Source organism: Epinephelus moara, chromosome 21, assembly GCF_006386435.1.
Source record: "Epinephelus moara isolate mb chromosome 21, YSFRI_EMoa_1.0, whole genome shotgun sequence".
NCBI lineage: Eukaryota > Metazoa > Chordata > Actinopteri > Perciformes > Serranidae > Epinephelus > Epinephelus moara.
This window is the reverse complement of record NC_065526.1, coordinates 21459909-21476212: the sequence shown is the minus strand read 5'-3', so window position 1 is coordinate 21476212 and position 16304 is coordinate 21459909. Positions and strand designations below refer to the sequence as shown.

General features: G+C 38.8%; 1 protein-coding gene across 1 annotated transcript in view; it reads right to left on the bottom strand.

Moving 5' to 3' along the window:
* b4galt2 (UDP-Gal:betaGlcNAc beta 1,4- galactosyltransferase, polypeptide 2) overlaps positions 1-16304 on the bottom strand; it is a 270223-nt gene that overhangs the window by 44500 nt on the left and 209419 nt on the right. The window contains exons 5-6 of the mRNA XM_050074739.1: positions 12639-12826; positions 4830-4952 (exon numbers count right to left, since the gene is read on the bottom strand). Of these exons, the coding sequence (XP_049930696.1) occupies positions 4830-4952; positions 12639-12826 (311 nt within the window). The remainder of the gene's footprint in view (positions 1-4829; positions 4953-12638; positions 12827-16304) is intronic.

Sequence of the window (16304 nt, the reverse complement as noted above, 5' to 3'; positions counted from 1 at the left end):
GCTCAGCTTGTAGGCAGCTGTCTACAGTTTTATGTGGAAGGACTGATGATAACTGCGAGAGTCATCCATGCGGTATATTTGGGCTGTAAAACTAAAGCAATGTCTTTAAAGAATCTAAATGGTGCATGGTGCTATAGAACTGGACTCCACTAAAACCATTTTGACCATCAAATACTCATAGCCTGTGAGCTTGTAGCGTGCTCCTACAGAAGACTGCATCTACAGTCAGCTTGGGCTCACAGCCATTACAGTATATTCCAGCAGTGATCCACATTCATGTTGAAAACAGTATCAAAACGTCTAAATGAAGTTCTAAAATAACTCCTGCAGCTGAACCAACTTCTCTCACCATTGTCCATCTGTATGCTGCAAACACAAAGCACAGTTGGCTGATTCCATTTGTTTGCTGATGTTGGTTGCAAAATAAAACTTTTTTTGGTGCACTCACTCTCCATCATACTCACTAGTAACTGATTTTCTGTCTTTCCCACAATGATTGGGGAGACAGGTGGGATCTTGTTGCAATCCAATTAGGGTCTAATGCAAAAATATACAGTAGAATGGGATAACAAATGGTTGCATAGATAGAGTATGCTATTGCCACTTTTTCAAGTTAAGAAATAAACAATAGATTGTCCACTTACTCAAAATGCAGGATAGCTGAACTGCATTATGGTCCATTGCTGTGACTGATCTGTGAGAATCCCTGAATGACTTAGAGCGATGTCTAGAGTACTAGAGTAAGTTCTTCCTCTAACAAATGAAAAGTCAAATTGATAAGCAAGACAATGCAACCTTGGTCAAAATAATAGTAGTAGTTTTGCAGCTACAGCTGTACTTACTGTGGTGGCTAATGTTAGCTAGCTTTAGTTAGCAAACTTTAGATACGTAGATACTGCTGCATAGTTACTGACATTACTGAGTTTATATCGTGAATTTATGACGTTTGCTACCACAGAAACATTAGCAAACAATCAACTCATGTAATTCTTAGCCAGATAGACCGTATGAACTCCCCGCCAATATGGCGTCATAGCACTGTCTCTGCTACTTCCTTAATTCTAAATGACATTGTGTCAGCTGTAGAAAACAGAAAACACTGTGTTGCTCTTTTTATCTACTTATCAAAAGCCTTTGAAACAGTTGACCATTCCCTCCTCCTACAAAGACTATCAAACATTGGATTTGATCCACAAGCCATTCGATGTTTCACCAACTACCTCAATGTGTAGAAGTGGGAAATGTTAGATCAGAATGTTTACCAATAACAAAAGGTGTCCCACAAGGTTCAGTCTTAGGACCAGTGCTATTTACAATATATGCAGAACTGTAATGTCCAGTTTTATGCTGATGACAATATTTTATATTGTTGGTCTGACTCTGTAAATTCGGCTGTTGAAAACCTGCAACATTCATTCATTGCTCTGCAAAATGCACACATAAATCTCAAACTTGTATTACATGCTGACAAAACAAAAGATATGCTGTTCTCCAGAGCCAAAAACATGAACCACAGTGCTCTCCACATCTGCACTCTAAATGGAACACTCATTAAACAAGTTCCACATTATAAATACTTAGGCAACGTGAAATTGATGACAAATTCACCTTCCAACCAGATGTTGATGCACTTCCAAAACTTATGAATTAGGCTTGGTTTTTTATACAGAAACAAGTCCTATTTTCCTCTATTTTGTAGAAAGAAGATTGTGGAAGCAATCTTTCTGTCAGTGCTAGATTATGGTTAAGTAATTTATCACCACACTCTTATGACCCTGAACGTCATCTAACACTAAGCCCTTAGATTAATAATCAGAGACAACTATAGCACTCATTACTGTTTTCCTTATCAAAATGTGGGTCTTTCTATTAGAAGGGACCAGCATTTATTTTTGTTTTTTTACAAGGGCCTTCCTCAAAAATTATCCTCATATTTGACGTCACTTATTGGATGGAGAGCTGTAACACATAACACACGTTTGCAGGACTGGTTAGTACTGCAGGTACTCTGATTTGGAAAGACTGCTTTCAGATACTTTGCACCACACCTGGAACTGCGGTGTACTTTGAAGCTTGATACTCTGGTTTCAATTGGTCAATTCAGAAATCTAGTCAAAAACCAGGCAGATTTTAACTGTTACTGTTTTTCCACTTGTTGTAACTGACTCATATATACATAGTATTATATTGTGCTTTTTAAATTGTTTTTTAAAATTGTACTCGGGTCTCTCTTGAAAATGAGATCTTGATCTCAATGGGACTTACCCGATTAAATAAAGGTTTATATATTCAAGAATGTCTAAGAAACAGTTTTAATGGTTTCATCACAAAAATAAAATAAGAAGCAAACACATTAAATCAAAAGGAATATATTTGTTTTGCATTTGTGCCTCTGTTACACATTATACAGAAGGGATTTTCAAAGTGTGACACTCTGTGGGCCCCCTGTCAGACAAAATCGAGAGTTATGTGTGGGTTCCAGTTTAGGATTTCCTTAAGGCTGTATTTGTTTACATTTTTGTCAATTTGGCACCATTAAAATACGCTGAATTAGCTATTAGAAGCTCCTGTGTGTAACATGCCCATGGATGCACAAACAGCTGTCACTGAATTACTTTTATATTGGTGAAAAATAAAAACATGGTTATTCTCAGGCAACTACTGGAGTTATGAGAAGAGTCTTTTATCCGTTTTCTAAGCAGAATTACGGATGTTATTCGTGATAGACATCAAAGATAATGACATCCTCAGAAAGTGTGAGTCACACTGAATCTAAAATTACGTGAATCACAGTTTGAAAACCTCTGGTATACAGAAAAGAGCTGAGAAAATGAGGAACAGAGAGCGGTCCCCAAATGGACTCACTCCAGGGACACACTGTAGTGATTATATGGATGGCATTTTAAACCTCTATGCCACCAGGATGCCCCACTGACATCATTAAAGCAACTGACCCCAGACAATCTTGGAAAATGAAAGGAAATTCAATTAGCCATTATCCTGTAACTGCCTCATGTAGCCAGAGTGTCCACTGTTCAGCAAAAGTTACAATGCATAGTCTCACTTACAAGGAAGGAAAAGCTTCAAAGAAACTCCTGCTCTTTGATTCAGAGGAAATTATGTCTTAATTTTATAGCTGCGCTTTGTTTTCATTTTCCACCTTATCTAATGAAATCTGAACATTTAGCAGTGTTTACACGCTCAGTCAAACATTTCCCTTTTCAAATTTACATTTAAGACACTCTCAGTGAAACCTTTTAAGCATATATATATGGCCACATTTATTCAGGTAAATTTGAATTGCAGAAGTCAATGTCTGAGCGAGTTACTGGGATTTTAATTATATTCCCGCACGTCACTTCACATTTCATTGCAGTTGAAATAGTTCAGTTCGAGTGCAGAAAACATCTCGAGGGAAATCTAGAGCATCTAATGGCCTGCTGCAGCTATCATCCAATAAAAAAGTTAGAGGTTTAACTTTATCTGTCATCCTTAGGCACATAATTGCACACACAACACACTCACACACACAGAAGTGCACATTCACACATAGATCTCTTTTATCACATCTTGCCAGACGCTGACAAACAACTGTAATCTCCTGAATACGGTGTCTACTGACACAGTCCATTCTCAGAAACACCAATTTTCAAATGCTCTATTTTCACTTTTCTTATAATGCTATTACACTGAAAGGACAAAGATAAGCTTCACAGTGTGAGAGTGACAGCAGGGACACAGGCGGAGAAAAAAAAAAAACAGAGAGTGAAGAATAGGGGTAATAAAGATGGAGGTCGCCGTTTGTCTGTGAAGAACTGTCCAGCTGTGTGAGTCTGTGTCGCCGTGTGTGTGTGTATGTGTAAAATTAGTGTACTTGAGCCCTATTCTCTGAATGCAAATGTATGTTTACGTGACTAAAATTAATTTTCCCTTGACGCTAATTTGACAATACAACTGGCAATTTTTCCACATGTGAAAATCTTTTTGCCACTTTGTCATATTTCAGTTTATTTCCAATTTGTTGTGACAGGCGCCGGTAACGTATAACACAGCAGTTATTGGGTAATATATGGAAAACGTCAGTCGTGATTAAAGTTGTAATGCAAAGGTAGTATGCTAAATCTTTATTTACTGAGTTTAGCCTTCATGTTTCTTAAGTTCCCGTAGTGCCAGGCACAGATGGATGACTGTTCATTGTTGTAGCAATAATTTGTTTAGTAGTCAGATCATCAGTTCACCAGGTAATTCAACAATTTTCAGTCCAAACAACTGTCTGAGTAGACGATGAATTAAACTAATGGCCCAGTAAGTGGTTCATTGAAGCAGTCTTAAGTCACCTTTCCATCTCCCTGTCAAACAGATTTCTTTTTCCTTGATCTGATTTCAGCACATTTCCACAGTAATATTATTAGTGGACTTGAGCAGGTCATTAAAAGCTGACTGAAGTACTTCAAAAGGTTAATTTATTTTCTAATCGTTCTCCTTCTGTGAACAATTACAATAAATCATCCACTCCACCAAGAACTTCAGCGTCACATCGAGTCGAGAGACTTGGTTTAATTTTATTGCTACAGGCTGAAATAATGTGCGAGCATGAGTGTGTGCATGTGTGACAGTTGGTGGTCTGACAAGGATTTCATTCCAAACAGACTACGGAACATAACCCTGACAGACGGTATAGTGCTGGTTTTTCTGTGCTGTACTCACTGCAAAATGCTAATCTTGACAAGTAAAGTAAAACTTGCAATCCTATTAGGTCCTATTTGGTAGGATAACATCTGATTTTATTGGTGTAGAAATCAGGGGCAACATCAGCCTCTCGTTATTACCTGTTGTAGATGTCGTCGTCCTCCCCTCCCCAGCCCCAGTACTCGTTGGGGAAGCCATTGATCTTCAGAAACTGTTTTTTACTGAGGCCTGACACTCCTCCAAAGTAGCCAGCATAGGGCAGCCTGCAGGAGGAGAGAAGGGAGGAGATGGGATCAGCGAGGGAAGGAGAAAAGGAGAGAGTGGGGAGATGTTACAAGGGAAGCAGTGAATGAATGTTCTTTTACAAAATAAATTATAATTGCCTGATCAAACAAGACCCTTCTTACAGGAGGAAGACTGGCAGCTTTAACTCTCTGCTCAGCTGCACGTTCCCTTCTGTGTCAAAGAACTTAAGTGATATTAGTCTCGCCACCAGACAATCAGAGATCTCTGCCTTCTTTAGTTAAGCAAAGCGTCTAAAGACTGACTTGTGAGTCTAAAGTGATATTAGCTTTTTGTTAAAAATTAAATAAATAAAATAACTAAAGAAGAGAAGATGTCCATTGTCCTTTATGTGCAAACACAGCCAAAGCATGCAATGGGTAAAAAACAAATTAAAAATCAATCCCTTTTAACATCCTAATTAGTTAAGTAATCAAGGAGCAAAAAGCCCATTTCTGCTGATGTGGTGAGAAAACAAACATCCTGTAAGTCATCATAATGAGACATTTTCTCAAAATAAATATATATTTTCTCAAAACAATGACTGAGTATCTCAATAAAAACGAGAAACTTTCTCAAAATATTGATTTAATATCTCAAAATAATGAAGAACTTTCTCAAAAATATTGATTTAATATCTCAAAATAATGAAGAACTTTCTCAAAAATAATGACTTAATATCTCAAAATAATGAGGATTTTTCCTAAAATATTCACATAATATCTTGAAATAATGAGAGATTTTCTTAAAATATTGACTTAATATTTCAAAATAATGAGACTCAATACTTAGTTATTATTTTGAAAACGCTTTTCATAGAAATGATTTACGGGATCTTTTTTTTTTTTTCCCCTCATCATATAGGCTGAAATGGGCTCCATAACAATGACGCTGGTATGGGCTACCATCCTTTTAATCTTGGCCTTACTCATTTACAGCAATAGGACGGTATTATCATGAATAATAATTTGGTAGAGACACAGTAAACAAATTAATCTAATATACTTTTAACATTCAACACAAATCCAGTGCCACCCACAAAGAACGTTAGGATTACCTTCTATTGTAGAAAAAGCCCCTGAAGGTTTTTGTTCATACAGTAAGACATTTTCTATAACCTTTGTTTATGACATGACATCAAATAGCCATGGCTCCCCACTCGGATTATAATTCATTATAATAATCCTCCTTTACTTCCCATATTTCTTGAAGTAAGCAGACGAACTAAGCTACGTCCCTGCGCATTTTCCTAGTGCTTGTTAATCTGGAATTATCCTTGAGTCATCATCAGCGTCACATGATGTGATGCATCAGGAGGAGTTGTTATATTTATTTATATGTGGCACGTAGAGACGGCAGAATTAACATCTGAATAGCATCTTGAAGTGTTTTAGGCAATCAGATCTTTTCCTAATGTGTCTTGTCTTGGATGCGTTTTTAAGTGGATAATTTATGGGCGCCTTTCTACAGCAAGTGGATAATCCACAGCCATATATAATCCACTCAAGACACATGAAATGACCTGGTGTACGGAGGGGCCACGGTATTTCTGCATACTGTACTGTTGCAGCCAAATAAACATCAGCTGCTTATAAGACAGATTGCATCGTTAGCTTGAATGCTATACATGCAGAATTGGCCACTTGCAAAGGAAACGTTGGATAACGCTGAATTTAACTGCAAGATTGCTCCAAGGTGAAATTAGATCTTAGAGGAGATAGAACGAGGAAAAGAAAGGATATGAACACAGGAAATGAAGAGAAATACTATAGAAATTGTGTGTGTGTGTGTGTGTGTGTGTGTGTGTGTGTGTGTGTGTGTGTGTGTGTGCAGACGGTGGACAAAGGAAGGCGGACAGGTGTTTTATATTTTCCTCAAAAGTCGTGAGACCAGTGGAGTGGGACGGACATCAGCTGCGAGTGTCATGACAGGCGCCTGGAGTCTAACCAGAGGCTGATGCATGTGTGTTTCTGTGTGTGTGTGTGTGAGTGTGTGTGTGTGTGTATGTACATGTGTGTATATTCTGTACGGTATGTGTTGTCAAAAGTATGACAGCTCCCTGCTGAAAGATGACAAGAAGAAAGTAATGAGACCGTATGTTTCTGCACAAAGTCTCCCAGCAACAATATGGTGAGGAATGCGTGTGTGTGTGTGTGTGTGTGTGTGTGTGTGCTTAAAAAGGACATGCTAGGGGAGAAGACAGAAATAGAGAGAGAGAGAGAGAGAGAGAGAGAGAGAGAGAGAGAGAGAGAGAGAGAGACTGGAAATTTGATTAACTGCATGTTTTTCTTGAGAACTTGAGCTCATTTTTTTTATTAAATCTTGCTAGAAAGAAGATAAAACAAAACTCTTATAAACAATCTTCAACATTTTTGACTCCATGAACTTCATATCTGTTGGATTATTTCCTCGGAGACGTGAAACACTCATCATCACCTGTTAACTCTCAAACACCTGAGATGCAGCGCAGGAGGCGCGACAGAAATGTAGCAATAATGTTATGAGATGAATTTTGGGAAAAAAGTATGAAATAAAAGAAAGAAAACAAAAACAAACATCTTGTCCTGGTTTAACAATGATTGATTCTCAGTTTTAATATGTTCTCTTGTGTAAGTGATTGACACATAAAAGGTTTAAGGTCATGGTAGCCCCTGGTTTACTTGTTTAAAGCCAACAGTAACATGGAGTAACACCTGGGGTCAGGGACTCAAGGTTTTTAAACTACATTGATTAACATGAAGGGGACCAGCACTAAATCTTCAACCTTATGTCTGGATCGTACTCATCTGCAGCTGTTTTCACAAACTGCACTGTTTTTTAAAATATAAATACTGTAATTAAAGGTCAAAGTCCCCTGAGATTTTCAACATCCTGAAAATGTATTTTCTCAATAGGCTTCTTTCTGTGAGTTCTGGGGTTCTGACAGAACAGTTTATGCCAAAGTTGGAACAGTTCTGGTTATTCCACATGACAAATTTTTATTTTTGTTAGTTTTCTGTGCTCTTCTAAATGTTTTGAAGTCAGCAGAGCTCAGTTTGAAAACTGTGATGTCACATGCTTTCAACCAATCAGAATTTATACTTTGAATCAGAGTCTGAGGACAGTTTTGGGGTTGTTTGCCTCTGTTGCCAGCACTGTCAATTAACTCCTAATGGCATTTTTGACGCTGACGGCCCATCCTCCTCTAACACTTTCTAATACCATAGATTAGCAAATGTACACGGTACAATTTGCATACCATGAAACGTTATATCGCTGCCTGGAGAGTTTCGCAATTTTATCTTCCGCTAACTTTTTGCACAGATTCACAAGGGGCTGCGAGATCGTGAACGGCGAATGATGTTCTGCGATGAAGGAGCACGTGCATACTTTCTGGTCGACAACACGATCTGTCATCGACGTCGGTATGTCAGCGGTGACTGCAGCTCCCGGTAAACACATTACCTGCTTTATTGCACAGCGGTTTTAAGACCGGGGTCTAATTCATGCCGTGATAGGACTTTCTTGCCGCTGGTTGCATAAATCAATTTTCGTGAGCACAATGTGCAGAAACACGGACCCGGTTCCCTTAATTTTTTGCACCAGCTCCCAAAAGGCTTTCCGTCTATGCCTATCTCTACCTGCCTACCCACACCCAACGCCATGTATTTTTGAGTCCTTTATCAACTATCTGAACGTTTTCCCCGGGTTTCATTAACTTACTCTCCATCTTGATGAGAGTGTCTACGGCATGGGCTCCACTAGAATCTGTAGTTGGCTCTGAACCAAGTTTGTTCCTCTCCCCAAGACCTGCCCCCGCTCTACTTCTGATTGGCTAGTAGCCTAACTTTGGTCTGGTTGGAAGCGAAAGCCATAGGTTGAGGGTGAGAGGTCTCCGTTTAAAGCTCTTCTACCAGAGCCTGTCTACTGTCTGCGATGCATGCATGTACCCCGCATCAACTTTTTTTTTTCCCTTGCCGATCGCCGCATGCCGGAAATCTGGCATGGTGCCGGATTCCCATCACCCCTGTGATTGTCCACAGTAACCCTATTGACATATGCAGTGATATCTTTGCATACTGCGTTTTTCCAACATGTGTCAGGCTGCCAGAAAGAACTAGTTGATTATATTTGACATGGGACGTCAACGTTTCCATTTCATGCTCAGAGAAGTTTCTCTTCTTGGCCGGACTACACCTCTCCATGTCATAAACTGGGCAGCGAGGCCCCTAAACCAAGAATATATTAAGGTTGGATATTTAAATGACAATTGTTTTCAGTGGCATTTATCAATGCCTGATCATTCCTATGCTGTGATTGGCAAGATGAGAACATTTCATGAACCATACACAAACAATACTGTTAGATGATTTCTGCGTTCGGATCTGCGCTGGTTTGTATTTCAGATCAATAAATGAGGGCCAGTCTGCATGAATTCTCTTCTCTCTTCATTTTTTCCACACACTGTCTGTCTTTATTTTTAAAAAATTGACAGTAGTCCTCATGTTGACCCACGTAACTCACTGAATAGCGTGCTAACGTTGCCAGGAGTAGGTCACGCTCTACCATAAATACGCTCTCTGTAAATGTTCAAATGAGCTGCAGCACACTCACACTGAGCTCACCCAGGGAACAAGTACTTGAACAGCCACAAGATTCTGTACAATGTAATGGTAATATTATAATGTAATACATTGCATAAGGTCCTTTGAGAGACTATAATTTGTGGAATGTTTTTGAAAGAGCCGTGTTGTGAAATGGACTTCAAGGTGACCCTTTCCGCTCAGAGAGCTGTCAGGTGTTGTGAGGTGCTAAGGTAATGGAACAGCACTTAATGTGACCTGACTTTCACTGGCAGTGTTTTCACCATTTATCAAAAAACGTACAGTGCTTTTACATCTGAGAGCAGCTAAGGTTGTCTTCCTGAAGTGACTCAGCTGGAATACAACATTTACTCTTTGCTCCGACGTCAGCTTCATGATGCTTGAATCAAGAAATGCCATTAGTTCTTTGTTTGTTTCTCCCTTGCTGACCTTTCTTCCTTTAATTTGGGAAGCCTCTTAAATGCTAAATCTGACTAACGAAAAAAGTTAGTAGGCTGACTCAGACCACTTTGACCTTGGGAACCAATTTTCTACAATGATCTTATTTCTACATCAGCAATTAGCTGCAATCAATCCTGTGACCTTCTACTCCCCCGAAACACCAGACTTTCCTTTTACCCCCTTTCTCCTTCATTTTCTAGCAACCCAAAAAACTGATGAAACCATTTTAAGTCTTTACTGATTCATTGCTAATAAGAAATGTTAGCTCCAACCCTGCTTACCACCTGGTGTTGTATTTGTTGCCAGATAGCATTAGCGTATTGAGCACTATATCAGGGGCCCGCTGCAGCCCCTGAGGGTTTTCAGTAGGATAACTCTTGTGGAATGACAGCTCTTGGATTGGATAGGTCACATTCACTGGCCATGTTTGGGCCATTAATCAATGCTTCTGGTGCTTTTAGGTAATTGAGGGCAGGTGTGGTGTCATTATGCAAAAACAGACAACTAAAACAGGACGCTACTATTCAGCGCTGGAACTAAACTGTGGAGCTCTTTTGGCTACTCTGCATTTTGATGACTTATTCAAGAACTGACTCTCTAATCAGATAATTTCCTACAGACTTAGACTAAATGTCAGCATCTAACTGACATGACATATGGAAAACAGACAATCCGTGGGTTGCTTGTGTAGCTGCAGCACATCACTCAGCAACAGGCCGGTCTAGCAGGTCCAGTATTCCAACAAAGTTAATGAGGGTCTCCGCAGACGCTGCAGTCTAGACTTGTTAGTTACACTTTGTATCATGTGCTCTTGCTAGGACTACAGAAGTGTGACCAAATAAAAACTGGCAGCAGTGAACTGTGGTGCATTTTCATGCTAATTCAGTCTTCAGACAAGGATTTCAAAGTATAATGAGATTTAGTCAAATTAAATACTGCTCTGTCTATTGTCTGTCTGAACACAGACTTCAACTCTAGTTTTTTTTTTCTTTTGTTAGGCAGCCAATTGCATATTTTAAACCTCCCCTCCACTCAAAATGTGTTTTTTCTTTTGTTTATATCCTCTAAAATGTCTGACCTTGACTATATTGACTTGTATCTGTGCGAAGTTTGTCACTAGAGAGGTGTTTTCACATTCCTCCACTGAGGGGGGCAATTTCTGTGCACTTCCCTAAAATCTCAGATTCAAACGCCCCCCGCCAGCTATGTTGTGTATCATTAATATGAAAGCAAATCACTGGTAAAAAAAAACGTGACCACATCACACCGGTTCTGGCCTCTTTGCATTGGCTTCCTGTCCGCTGCAGGATTGATTTTAAGATTTTGATGTTTGTTTTTAAGATATTGAATGGTCTGGCCCCCCAGTACTTAGTTGAACTCATCCATGTTCACACACCAGCTAGAGCACTGAGGTCATCAAATGAGTTGCTTCTAGATGTCCCGATGTCTAGGCTCAAAACTAAAGGCGACCGAGCCTTCGCGGTGGCTGCCCCAAAATTGTGGAACAGCTTACCATTGTATATTAGATCTGCCCAGACTCTTGAGATATTTAAGTCGTTGCTGAAGACCCATCTCTTCTCGTTAGCATTTGACGCATGTTGAGCTGAACATTGCCGATGTATGGATTGTTTTTATTGAATTTTGTGCCTATTGTGCACTTTATTTTGTTTTCTCTTGTTACTCTTAATATTTCTATGTACTGTGTGCTCAAATACTGTATTTTTCTATTTCTATAGTTGTATTTTAATACTTTAGTGTTTTCTAGATTGTACAGCACTTTGGCAAACCTCGGTTGTTTTAAATGTGCTATATAAATAAATTTGACCTTGACCTTGACCTTGACCTTGACCTTGGTATTATTATATACTATCTAACTAATATTCATAAAAAGAAACCTGATCAAATCCAGCACAGAGTGGACTTATTACTTATATAAAAATGTCAGCCAGACCAAATATATCGTTATGCAAACTTTTATTAGACCTCTGGTATTTATTTAATAATTTAAGCACCAGATATTACTGTAGGTTCTACAACCACTAACACTGTGTCACCCTCTGCCAGTTATAAGCTAACAAGCTAACAAACTGACTGAGGCTCAAACACGTATGGCTGAATCTCTCTCGATGTTTCCTCTAACGTCTGCCATCTTAATGGGCAAAGCATTAGCAAAGCTCTTTCCCCAGTTAACCTAGCGCTTGTCTCACATAGCCAGACTTATCTCCACGCTTCATTTTAGTTCTGTGCCAGCACTGGACAAAGCAAAAACGGAAAGTAAAAGTGAAACCTAGTGCAAGCAGTGATGGTGGGTGGGGCAGAGTTCAGATCTAGAATTTCCCAATGATTTTTTAGAACTTTTTATGTAGGAGAACTATCCTAAACAAATAATCATAATTTTACATGCTTTAAAATGTGTTTAGTAGGAAACTTTAAGTTCTACTTATGTGTGTAAAGTAATATATAGTAATGATTTAAGTAGACAAGTAAGTGCAGAATCCACCTGCAACAAAAATTACTAATTGGATTCTGGCAAATCGAGACTTATCAAGGTAACTGCAAGTACAGCTTTGTGCTAATAAGTTGGAAACCACGCTACCTTGTCAAAACCAAAATCACATGTTAAGTTGAAAACCATGCCCTAACCTGAAGCCAAACTTATCCATGGCGATGGCGAAGTGCCTTGGCTGGTCGTAGCAGTGGTAAAGGTTGCGGTCATCCATCGGGATCAGGTCCACGTCGCTAAAGATGAAGCAATCGTACTCTGCATCCTTCAAAGCCTCCGTGTAGCCAACGTTCAACAGCTTGGCACGGTTGAAGGTGTCCTCACCCAACTGCAAGAAAACACAACAGGAAATATCGTTATGTAATTGTCTACACTGTGGATGAGGAGGACAGGTGTTGGAGCCTCATCAAACACATCTCATCTCTTTGATCGTATTGTCGTTGGAAACACAAACCAGGATGTACGATATTATGACACCTTCAGATACTGTAAGCCTGTTTATATAACGTACGACATGTGCCTTCAAATTGGGGTATGCTGTCGCTTTGTAAAGTTAAAAGCAGACTAATACAAGAGTGCAAGAGAGCATTGCAGGGGCAATAAATGAGGATATAATTAATACTGCCAAATATACTGTATATAAAACACTGAGCATAGCGTTATCTCTACTACTACTACTACTACTCCCTACTATTGCTGCTTCCTCTGCAAGCTGCTTTGCAACCTGCCTCCACCCCAGCTCCTCCTTTTCATGCTGTGTCTGACTTATCAATGTCATTTCTGTTTGTCACTGATGCTACTCTGTTCTGTTCCCAAGGGTCTCTGCTGCTGCTCGTATGGAAGGGCAGGGAGGCCCCAGAACAGAGTCATACTGCCAAATATAATACTGCAAATGGAAATAAAGTTCTGGCTGAAATGCTTTTTTCACTATACTGTATGGGAACAACAACAACTGGATGCTTAACTGCTACAGGCACTGTTACTATGAACAAAGAGAATATGAGTCAGACCAAGCCAAATGAGGTCAGGCTCACATTAAATGTGTGTTTCCATATTAATCTAATATGAACTGATGTGGCTTTTTTGACCTCAAGACAAGTTCAGCTGCCTGAAACAGAAAATACTTATTCTGAGACTCTGTCTAGTTTAACACCTTAAAGATGGTATTTTTCAACCATTTTTTTTACCTTTATTGAAGTGGAATCGCTATAATGCATTGATAAGTAATAAATGGTTGTTATTAGTGCAGACAAAAAGGGAGTTTACTGGCTAGCTAACCAAACAGCTAGCTTGGTTAGGTGGCTGCCCCATTGTAGTTCACTGTGCAACTAGCAAAAAGAGCTAATTCAGGGGGCTAATTGTGTGTTTACTCATGTTTGGACTCAAACATTTGAACGCTTTATGTCATTTTAATCCGTCTAGAAAGCTTTAGAATTTACTGCTTGCCCCAGTAAATGCTTGCTGGTCCGTGTTTCCCAAATCTCTGTAACAAAGTCCAAAGTTTAATCTGTAGTCAGAATGGCCAGAATTATAAAAGAACCCTGGTTGAAAAATACCAGAATATTCCTTTAACACAGCTAAATCCATCATGACCACCTAAGATGACACTCCGGTTTCAGAGCATCATTAGACATCAGTATTTAGTTTCTGCAGTGCTAGTCTGTATTTATCTCTACAGGCAGCGTGTTTGTATTGAACCCAAGAGAGCTGACTGCTGCAGTGAAACGCATCTGTTTTTCAGTCTCTGCATGGCCCAGGTTCAACACTTTGGCTAAGATAAATGCATTCTTGCCAAGCTGCACAGCGGTGCAAGATAGTCGGGTTAATACATATACGACAGCTATGAATTCAGTAATGTACAAGGTATTCCAGAGTATATCTCTTTCTGCAGAAAGAGGGCAGGGAGGTCAGTGAGCAAGAAGTGAAGCTACTGTGCAACCTGACACTCTTTGGCAGATACTTCTCTGACGCACGCTGACAGCCCATCCTCCTCCAATTCTCTCTGAATTCATTCCACTTTTCATGACAAGTACAGCGAGGAAGCTAAGGAAGTGGATAGAGAGACAGAGACGAGCTGTCCGGGAGTGAGTTGGAAATTCAAACCCTTTGTAATGTCAGTACCTGATACATGCATTAACAGACTGAATCATCAAGACTAGATCCCCTCAGGAAACGCTTTTATTCACTTTACTGTACGACCAGTCCATTTATTTGAGTACAGATGGCCTCAAGTTCCTTCGCAAGTGCAGGTACAATTTTTATATTCATTGGATAACTGCATATCATGATAAAATAAATGAATCACTTAAGACACTTAAAAGGCAAAGAAAAAGCAAAGTTCCAGCTATAAAATGTGAGGATTTGTTTCGTTTTACCTGTCTAGTGTCAAGTCTGTTTTATTAATATAGATCAATATCACAAATTTACCTCAGGTGGCTTTATTTGGTTTATTTAGGTCAATTAATTTAACATATTTAAAAAGTACAAACACAAAATAAAACTTATAAGCAATAAAAACAAAAACAAGAAGGATCCTCAGCAACATATAAGCTACAGAAATTATATGGTTCATGTTCAAAAGGGGTAGGAAGAAGTTAAAAACTTTTCTGGACCTAATCCCTCTGATTTTTATATATTAATCATAGACAATAAAAATTCAATAAAAGCCGTCAGTGTCCACGATATTTATGTCGATCAGCTTAAACACATAAACCTTTTTGGACAGAGCAAGAACAAAATAATTGGAACAGATGTGCCAAACCCATCAAACAGTCCACAAACAAGAAATAACCAAATACAGAATCACTGGTCCAGCTTGTAACCATTCAATATTTTGTTTCTGAAGAGTTTTATTTAGTTTGGATCAAGTCTTACACTTTTTAAGCTCATCATTACAGTTATTCCATAAACCAACACCCTTTGTTGTAAAACAGTGAAGTTTTGCATTTGGTCCTTAATGGTGTTTTTTAAATATACAGGTTCCTCTCAACTTGTATTTGATTTCTCTCTGCTGGAACAACCCTTGGATGGCACTGGCTGATTGCTGATTAGTTGCCCTGAACATAATTTGAATTGTTTTATAATCAATCAAATCTTGAAATTTTAGTTTTTTTGTATCATTCATTTATCAGTTAAACAAGGAAATAACTGGCAGATTAATTTGAAATAAAGTATTCATTAGTCAGACCCTGTGTCACATGTAAATATAAGAATTATCTTATTTACAGGAAACAAAGTTATTTAAAGGTTAACTATGCAGGAATTGTGCATTTTGCATTTGCGTTTCTTTCAAGCTGTGTCCACGATTTTCTCAGCTTCCTCTATGAATCCTTGGATGTTTGCGGCTTATGGTCTGACACTTGGTCCCTACCTTTTTATGAAGTCCCAACCTCACCTGCGTGCTGTGCCCAGAAACATCCTGAACACAGCCAAATAAAAATAGAATAAAAAAAGAATACAGACAGAGGGCAGAGTCTCAGATAAACAGCAGATAAATGCACTGCCACACACTTCTAGTGGGTCATAAGTCATGATTTTATTTATTTGTTTATTTATCAGGGACAATGCATATTAATGAACAGTGAACTGTAAATATATATTGAGAGGGATTACTTTTGTTTATCCATACCTTGGCTTTTGGGCTAACCTTGCATAGTTTACTTTTAATATGTGCAGCCAAAGACTGCTATGCTTTAATCCTGTTACCTCAGGTTATTTGATGAAATAAAACCTACTGTACACATGAACTATTTGACACAGCTCAGAGAGTAAATATCTAGCTCTTCGGGTTGAAAATCCAAAGATTA